General features: G+C 41.0%; 1 protein-coding gene across 1 annotated transcript; it reads right to left on the bottom strand.

Moving 5' to 3' along the window:
- Positions 1 to 967: 967 nt before the first annotated feature.
- On the bottom strand, positions 968 to 9,000 carry CLEC1B (C-type lectin domain family 1 member B). Its single transcript, XM_049625054.1, has 6 exons — positions 8,797 to 9,000; positions 8,095 to 8,193; positions 6,719 to 6,838; positions 6,411 to 6,562; positions 3,370 to 3,476; positions 968 to 1,326 (listed from the first exon to the last, which is right to left on the bottom strand). Exons 1-6 carry the CDS (start codon positions 8,858 to 8,860, stop codon positions 1,182 to 1,184), a joined length of 687 nt encoding a protein of 228 aa, XP_049481011.1. The 5' UTR covers positions 8,861 to 9,000; the 3' UTR covers positions 968 to 1,181.
- Positions 9,001 to 9,215: the final 215 nt, after the last annotated feature.

Raw genomic sequence — 9,215 nt, 5'->3', positions numbered from 1 at the left:
TTCTCAGCCTTCCAACTGAGAAGCTTGAGTATTTGTGTTTGCACATCTGCATGGTTTAACAAACCTCTCAGTAGAGATGTTTGAGAATCCCATTCACAAATTTTATTACCACCAATGTGAGAAGAAAGAGTGGCTTCAAGGAAGCTGTGGGAAAGAAATGCAATGTTTGCCTGTTATCCCGTGAAAGGGTGCCTCCCCACGTATCTATAAATACTTCAGGAGTTATTCAGCAAAAACCAAGCATAGAACTGTCAGGAAGAGATAAAACATTTTTACTTGCTGTTTTGTCTACGTGCCTACGGGCCTTGTTAAGGAAGCATTTTCTTATTTTTAAACCCCATCAGTCTTCTTGCAAAGAAACTTTTATTTTCCTTGCACAGAAAATTACAGAGGTTGAGTCTGACCAAAGCAGACTCAGAATCCAAATTGTAATTCTGTTGATGTTTTACAGATTGTGGTGCTTTTCACGTGATGACAAGTGACTATTTTTTTGCTTCCCGTGAGCCACAAGGAGCCGTGCTTAATGCTGGGCGTATAGGAAAGTCATGGTGTTTGCCTTCATGGAGTTATCGATCTAGTTAGTACCCTGACCTTTTCTTAGGTTGTGCGAGCATGAGATAATGGATGCTATTCTATTTGAAGTATGAGAAAATGAACGTTAAAGGGGCCACACTACTATTTGGTCCATGGTTGTACTTTAGTTAAGTCATCATCTACATTGTTCTACGGAGTCCAAGTTCAGTTTTCTTTCCACTACCTTATGTTGTCTTTCAAACGTAGATATCTTGCACAGCTTTGGTTTATGAAAGCCTAGCCGTTCTCATTCCAATTTAAAGTGTTTTTTTGTTTGCGTCTGAAGATGCAGTGAATCATACTGGGTTGACATAATTATGAGGAGAAGACAAGAAGAAAGAAAACCCATGGAAACAGAACAACTGAGAACAAATGATCAACTTACAGACTGGCTTCCGGAGGTATAAAGAAGGGATTAAGTTATCCCTTAGTATGAAGGGATAGATAAAGGAGGAATGAAGCGGGGTTGGTAGAAAAGATAATATAAAGATGACTCCAAGGGGGATGAAGGGAAAAAATAAACAATTTTATGTCCAGGAAGTCCTTCATCCAGATCTGTCACTGTACAATCAAGCACCTGTCTGTGACATCCTTCCCATCTCTTTGCATTACAGGAGTGTGTCCACCTTTGTCAAGCCTGCCTTCCTCTCACACATTAAGTAATGTTTGTCATTACAGAAGGTGGGGTAAATTTTCCCATTATAAAAATAGGCACAATTCATATTGTCTCCTCCATTTCCAGAAAGCTCAAACCTGTGAATGGAAAAGGGAGAATGAGTTCCCGTGAAAAACGATGTCAACAATCAACGATCAAACCCTGCGTGCAAGTACTTTGTGGCACAAAGTGGAAAAAAAAATGAAAACACACATTCAGATCATTGAGAAATTTTCACTCTGCTCGGGAGTATAAAGTATGCACAGCTGAGGAGCTCCGTAGCGATTTCAAACAGCATCGATTAAGTAGTAAGTGAGCAGTAAGCACCATTAGAGTCCAGAGAAAGAGACGGATATGGATGGGATCTAAAACTATGGAGAAGGCTTTATCTTTTCATCTTTTCATAGAAGAGCATGCTTTAGCTCTGTCTTGAAAGAAGGATAGGATTTAGAGCAACAGAGAGGAGTTAGAAGAACCCCGTAGGACAAGTAGCTGCACAAAATGGGAAGGAGCTCAAGAAAAAGTAAGTTGATTAGACTTTTTTTTTTAAATGAGGATTTATGTTACAAGGTAGCAGATATAAGGCTGAGCACACTCTACCGTGATTGCCTTACCTGTCTTTATTCCCTGCCACACTACTCGTGACAAGAGAACAAAGAATGTATACATCTAATTGGTTTGCCAAACATCTGTAGGATACCTACCATGTGCCAAAGCTGTTTTATGTGCCGATGATAGAGTCAACAAGGACACGGTCCTTTCTATCAGGGAACTTACGTTAAATATAAGAGGATATTGGTAAGAAGCCAACAAATAAAAAATTTCAGGAAGTGGTAAGAGTTACAAAGAAATGAAACAATGTGATAACAGACTCGAGTGGATGTGGGGCTAATTTAGTTTCAGTAATTGAAGTTGACCTCATTGAGGAAGTGAGGTTTAAACAGACATGTGAGTCACAAGGGGGAGCCCACCATGGAGTTCCGGAGGTGGAACATTCCAGAAGAAAACAGTAAATCCAAAAGCCCTGAGACAACAAAACAAGTTGAGCTTGTTGAAAGCACAGAGGGTTCACCCGTTTGCCTAGAGTATTGGGAATGAGGCAGAAAATGACAGGAGCTAAAGCTCAAGACCTATGAAGAAATTTGCTTGTACCTGCAGTATCCTTTGCTCATCCCCATAGTAAATACTTAGGATCTGTTGAATCAATTAATTGCAAATTTTAGTAAAGACCAGATTGTACAAGTCTTAGTTATATGGTTTACATTTTAACTGGAAAGACAGAGTTTTGACATACAAAATGAGCAAAAATCTTGAGGTTGGAAACTGGAAAGCCATATTAACTATTAATGCAATTGGCTCCTTTGCCTGGCTTGTCTGTAGAAGGATGGAGCCTTATGATATGAACATTAGAACCACCTTGTAAACGATGTGCCTGATTCTTGGAGAACCCTGGCGTGAAAGAGTAGGTAAAACGATGCTGAAAAGTCCAAAGAATCCTCAAAGTAATCACTTCCAACCACAAAACAACAAGAATGATAATTTTGTTCGAAAAATATGTGAAGAGAATCAGATCACGTTAAATACATTCACACGCACACACACACATGCAAATATCACAACGGTAAATTTGAGGGTAGAAATGAATGGGGAAAAATATTGGAAGTAGAGGTTGGTTGTGACACAGATAAAGAGCAGAGGCATGGGAGAGTAAGGAAGGTAGAACTGTCTTATTACCAGTGGTCACTTATTAGGACTCGGGTGTCAGTGACTCAGCTACTGCTTATGTAGCACACAGAAGGGTACAGAGCCACCTCCCAACTTTCTTTTTTTCACTTTTTTAATGTTTATTTATTTTTGAGAGAGAGAGAGAGAGAGGGCACAAGTGGGGCAGAGGAAGAGAGAGACGGAGTCACGGAATCTGAAGCAGGCTCCAGGCTCTGAGCTGTCAGCACAGAGCCCGATGCGGGGCTCGAACTCGCAGACCGCGAGATCGTGACCTGAGCCCAAGTCCGACGCTCAAGCGATTGAGCCACCCAGGCGCCTCAAGCAACCTCCCAACTTTTAAGTAACTTGTCATCAAGAGAGCAAAGGTTCTCAGGAATAAAATTTGCTAGTTGTATTCCAAAAGTCCAGTGACTTACACATCTTTGGAGGGCACTGAACCATCTTCCCACCTCCAGACCTCATTAGTGTTCTTGCGGGACAATCCAACCCAACGAATGAATCCAGTCCTAGACTTCATGTATTCCTATTGCAAACACAAATAAATAGAACGGTCAGCATGCTTTCACAGGTCTTGTAATGATGTAAAGACAAAGCTTCTTGATAAGACCCTGAACAACAACAATAAATTAGATTACACGTCAATATTAATATTAATTTTATTTGGTGTTTAGAATTGTGCCAAGTTCGCTTGTTCCAGAAAGAAAAATTGCTTGTAGAATACAGGGAAGAAATGTTCACAAAAAGCAGATATTCTAACCTCCTCTGTGTTTATCTTTCACTGACAGAAGACTAGAGTCTATTATTACCACTTCAAATAGAGTACCAAATATGGCTCTTAAATAAGATAACGGCAAACAACTGGAGAAGAAACATAAAAAAGAAATATATTGCTGGTGAAACTATTATTCCCTAGGTTTAACCTCTACTTGCTTTGGTTTCATTGCTTAGCTTAGTTTTGTAGTAGCCTACAAAATTTACATATGGAAGTATTAATTTGTTTCAGTTGATTGAGTAAAAGGAAGTTATATGAGGTCTTTCTCAAAGGGATTACAAACAGCGTCTGCTTTATCTAATTTGCCTTCTTTTTTTTTTTTAATGTTTATTTATTTATTTTGCGAGAGCGCACAAGCAGGGGAGGGGCAGAGAGAGGGAGACAGAGAATCTGAAGCAGGCTTCGAGCTGTCAGTGCAGAGCCTAACACGGGGCTCGAACCCATGAACTGAGCCGAAATCAGATGTTTAACCAACTGATCCATCCAGGCGCCCTCTAATTTACCTTTCTCTGCCTAGGAATGAACACTACCCACTATACGTTATGGGTCATTGCCTATTGCCCCAATTAGAATATAAGCTCCCCAAGGTTAGGGACTTCTGGAAGTTTTGTTAACTGCGTAGGTTCAGATTCTGGACTAGTTTCAGTGAATATTTGTGGAATTGATGGATCAATCAATCAATCAATCAATCTATGGGTAACAAAATTAAAAGGAGTCAAATGTTCATATACGCTCATACCTCTCAGAAAAAACAGGTGAGAATGCATTCTTGATAAATAAAAAGTGACTTGAGCTTTTTGACAGATGTGAGACACAGACTGGCATTCCATAAGAGATAGTGTCTGAAAGTCACCTTTAATTGCTTATTTTTTAAAGCTTCAGGCATAACTCACCTTCCTGTTAACCCCCTGTTTTTTTCGCTAAAATACACCCACATTGTATACTTCACTCTACCAAGTATAGTCCACCTGCCGTTCAACTGTTCTTTGTTTCTCAAAAATGACATTGCTTCCTCTTTCATTCGTAAATCTCCAATCTGGCATCAGCTTAGGGTAGCAAGATTCAAGACGTTTCCATGTCTCCCATTAATCTCTGGCTGTTGAAGTTGAGGTTTTCGGGCACTCTCTTCTTTTGCCAGATTGGAAAGAAAATTAATGTATTTATCCGAATGCCGTCTCTGAGTTTCAGTCCACAACACGAGTTAGTAGATGAAGCAGCACACACAAACGAGCATGCGTGTCAGTGGAATGTTCTCCTCATGTCTGGTCCACTTCTGTGGACTCAAGCTCAGGAAAGTAGAAGTCAGTTTTACTGATCAGCTATGGCAGTTTTGTAGACTACGAATGGCTTGAGCATTTGCATTTGGTTTGATCTCTGCACACAACCCAAATCCTGATCTTGTATTCGAACTTATACTTGTGTTCATGTTTAATATACAGAATATGATACTTACCATAATAGAAGGTGTAGGATGAATACCATAAATACTTTATGCCTTTAAAAAAACGTTTCAGGGGCGCCTGGGTGACTCAGCCAGTGAAGCGCCTGACTCTTGGTTTTAACTCAGGTCATGATCATGTGTTCGAGCCCCACATCAGGCTCTGCACTGACAGAGTGGAGCCTGCTGGTGACGCTCTCTCTCCCTCTCTCACTGCCCCTCCCCTGCTAGCTCTCTCTTTCAATCTCTCTCTCTCTCTCTCAAAATATTTTTAAAAAATTAAAAAATGTTTTAATAAACGTATTGCTTAAAAATTAAAAAAAATAACCTATTATTTGTTGGAAGGGAGACTCTAAGGCGCGGTTTCTGGTTTGCTTCCAGGATTCACGAAGAAGAGAAAAGCTATACTAAATAATAAAGAGAGAGTGCATGAGTGGATGTGAACATAGTTCGCTTGAAAATAGAGCCTTTGGGGTGGCTCAGTCGGTTGAGCGTCCGACTTTGGCTCAGGTCATGATCTCGCAGTCTGTGAGTTCGAGCCCCGCGTCCAGCTCTATGCTGACAGCTCAGAGCCTGGAGCCTGCTTCGGATTCTGTGTCTCCCTCTCTCTGCCCCTCCCCCGCTCATGCCCTGTCTCTCTCTGTCAAAAATAAATAACCATTAAAAAAAATAGAGCCTTTGTTAGAAGCTGTCAAAGAGGAAAATGTGGAAGAGGCAACGCGTTTTGCAGAAAAATTTCAACTGAAATCCTGTGTGTTTCGCAAATGAGATTGTTCCCCACCCTACCGAAGAGCCTGTGGAAAGGTGGAGTTTGTATCATGGTTTGTTCAAGTTCAACTGTTCAACAACTTAGCAGGCCCCGGGGAGCCATGTACTACTGAGATGACATTGTTATTTATATTTTACAGTGATATTGAGCTGCTGAGTTTCTTTATACTTTCAGATTCTTTTGTGAATTAGTAAATGGAGTTAAGAAAGCTGAGAAAGCTTAAATGACTTGTCACAGGAGTAAGACCAGAATTCGAAGTCTCATTAGTTCATTTTCACACTTTTTAGTCTCAGCTGTGGTCATTTCTACTGGGCTTGATAAGGTTCGCAGATTAGTACAAACTGTAAGACTCGAGAAACGTGTGTGTGTGTGTGTGTGTGTGTGTGTGTGTGTGTGCGTTGTGTGCATAAAATCAAATGCTTCACTTACAATTTTGCTCCGCATGACTCCAAAATATTTGACAGAAGAATCTCCTTACCAGAACTTTCTGGCTGGTGATCTTCAGCAAAGTGGCGTTCATGTTAACACAGTACTGCTTACTCTCTTCCCACGTCAAGTTGTGCCTGAAAAATCCATAGCAACTATCGCCGTAGTATCTCCAGTTTCGGTCACATGGGCTGCATTTATGGCCTTAAGGAGAAACCCAGCATAGGAATCTTTACTTTCTACTTTTCCTTTTTCCCTATATTCAATGTTTCTTGCAGATCTCCAGATTCCCTACGGATAACATCACAGAAATACTCCGGAGGGGGGGCGGAGAGGAAGAGGTTACAAAACCATACTTACTGACGCCGCTCTTTTGTTCGGATTGTTTTATTAAATACTGGCAGAACTGCTGTGCCAACCGGTGCAGAGTGCCTGAGAAATTTTTGTTCTCCACTTGTAGGTAGTTTCGCTCTGTGGCAGCTGGATGTAAACATTGGGTAATAATTTGTCATCAGGATAATAACGGAGATGCAGAGACCTTTCAATGAACTCTACTTTCAGTAGAATTGTCAAACTGAGTGGTTACTGGATACACATGAATAAACGAGGACTGCAAAGGGTCTGGGGAAAAGGGGGGAAGGGGACCCAGAACAAATTAAGAACTGCGCAAAACTGACACCTGGTGGTCATCCAAAAGAAGTTGAGTTATATGAAGGAGACCATCGCAAAGTAAGAAAATGCCCTGATCAAATGAGGTGCATGTTTTGAGATTTGCTTGAATGCAGGCTGCTAAGCAGATTTCAAAGGTGGATGGCACGTTACTTTGTTTTTTAGGTCATACCAAAATCTCTTTTGATTTAAAAAATACATTATTGATTTCTCGTTGTGCTCAAAATATTGTGATATTCGGGTGAATAAAAGATGTCACAGGAGGGGCGCCTGAGGGTCTCCATCGGTTGAGCTTCAGGCTTTGGCTCCGGTCATGATCTCATGGTCTGTGAGTTCTAGCCCCTTGCGTAGGACTCTGATGTCAGTAGAGAGCCTGCTTCAGATCCTCTGTCCCCCTCTCTCTCTGTTCCTCCCCCACGTATTGTCTCTCTTTCTCAAAAATAAATAAAACATTTCAAAATATTTTTAACACTACACATTTTCTAAAAAAAAAAGACGACAAATGAAAGATTCTACAATATCTTATGAAAAATAAACAGGTACACAAACCAGCAACAGCTACATCATGGGCTTTTAGATTTATAAAAAGAAGGGCTTTTAGACTTCTAAAAAGAAAAAAATGATAATTTTTTGTGTGTGGGACACAAATTGTTTCTGACTGAAAATAAACACATTCATTAAACACAATGGGAAGGAGGGCTTTTAGGAAGAGGGACTAGAGGGAGCAAACTCTCAGGCGGGGAAACTGAGAAAGCCCCATGTTGGTCGGGGCGTGGGATATGCGAGACAGGGAGAAAAAAAACTTGAAAAGATCGTGGGGATCTAAACCGAGCGGGATCTCCAAGACCAGTTTAAAATTCTTGAAAAGGATTGTAATTAATAAATCAGCAAAGTGATCGTAAACAGAAGGAAAAAGTCGGAAGTCGAAATTGAGAATTTCTTGGCAGCCATGTAGAAGATGATTGAAATAGTAACAAGACAGTGACAATTTGGTTCAGGGGCAACCACCCGGACCCTGAGGTGTTGCTTTCGCCAGGTCAACTCTTTCCCAATGAGTCAATACTTACACATCATCCACAAAGCCACCAGCCCAATAACTAACCCCACGCACAAGGTCAGCAGAATCAAAGCCATCACACGCCACAAAGGTGAGGAAGCAGAGTCAACTGTGGGCACACAATAAAGATGTTAGGGGGCGGGCTATGTGGCAGTGTCACCTCTGCCCTTGCTCTCTCAAGGTTATCTGAGTGATATAAACAGATTCATTGCCAAATCTTGCTAGTGTTCTTTTGGTGATCATCAATAGCGAGCATAACCCATTCCCCATGCCACGCACCCATCTTTTTCCAATGGATTTCGACTCTGAGTCAAAAACAACGACTAAGGGTTTTGTTTCTTGGTCTTCGTTGTGTTTTGTACCCACCCCCCTAAATGATGACTTTTATAAGCCAGAGCTGGAGAATCATACCCATTGGTTGAAATCTTCGAAAATGAGGTTAGAAAACATTCTTTCCCCTTATCCGCTTGATTTTGATTCCTCCCAGCAAGAAACTGTGTAAACCTTAGGGTAACGTTCCCTGCTTTTGTCTTCTATCGCTGATATTCTAAATAAGTCTGTCTGAGCCTATGTAGGTATTAGTCAAATTCTGAAGAGAAGGAAGGTCATCAGGAAAATGAAACGACACGTGCTACCCCTAGCAGAGAAGGGAAACTCTGACCGACCGATTTCAACAATTAATTTCCAAGTTGCTGCCTCCGGGCACTCTTACCTGAGGTGAGAGCCGGTTTTCGACCTTTAATATTTAAAGTGACATATCCGTCTTCATCCTGCATGGCTTCCCTTGGACTACGAGTGAGCTTAGGGTCCAATGACTTTGCAAACTTGTCCACTCTTAACGATTTCAGTGTTGGCGATTTCAGTGAGAGAGATCCTCCTCTCTCTGGTAAGGAGGAGCCATAGGAGTTGGGGGACATGGTTGTTTTGTTTTGTTTGGGTTTGGGTTTGGGTTTTTTTTTTTTTTTTGATATTTTTTCTCCCAGGAAGCCTTTTCCTAGCTGTTCAGAGATACAAGGACCTTGAACGTAAAAACATAAAAATAATAACTTGCCGTGAAGGAGGAGATATGGCATTTGCTTCCTGTTTTCTTTATCTTCAGCCCTGAATGAAGGAACATCTCCTTACGTGTAT

Source organism: Panthera uncia, chromosome B4 (genome assembly GCF_023721935.1).
Source record: "Panthera uncia isolate 11264 chromosome B4, Puncia_PCG_1.0, whole genome shotgun sequence".
NCBI lineage: Eukaryota > Metazoa > Chordata > Mammalia > Carnivora > Felidae > Panthera > Panthera uncia.
The sequence above is the reverse complement of the archived record's forward strand: the minus strand, read 5'-3'. Positions and strand labels throughout refer to the sequence as shown.

Bases quoted from the DNA above. Each gene is read 5' to 3' on its own strand.
- CLEC1B (XM_049625054.1), bottom strand. From the start codon at position 8,860: ATGCAGGATGAAGACGGATATGTCACTTTAAATATTAAAGGTCGAAAA. The intron at 3,477-6,410 runs GTAAGGAGATTC...TGTTTGCAATAG, and splicing joins TCACCAGCCAGAAAGTTCTG to GAATACATGAAGTCTAGGAC. The intron at 1,327-3,369 runs GTAAGTCACTGG...TTCCATTCACAG, and splicing joins TCAGTGCCCTCCAAAGATGT to GTTTGAGCTTTCTGGAAATG.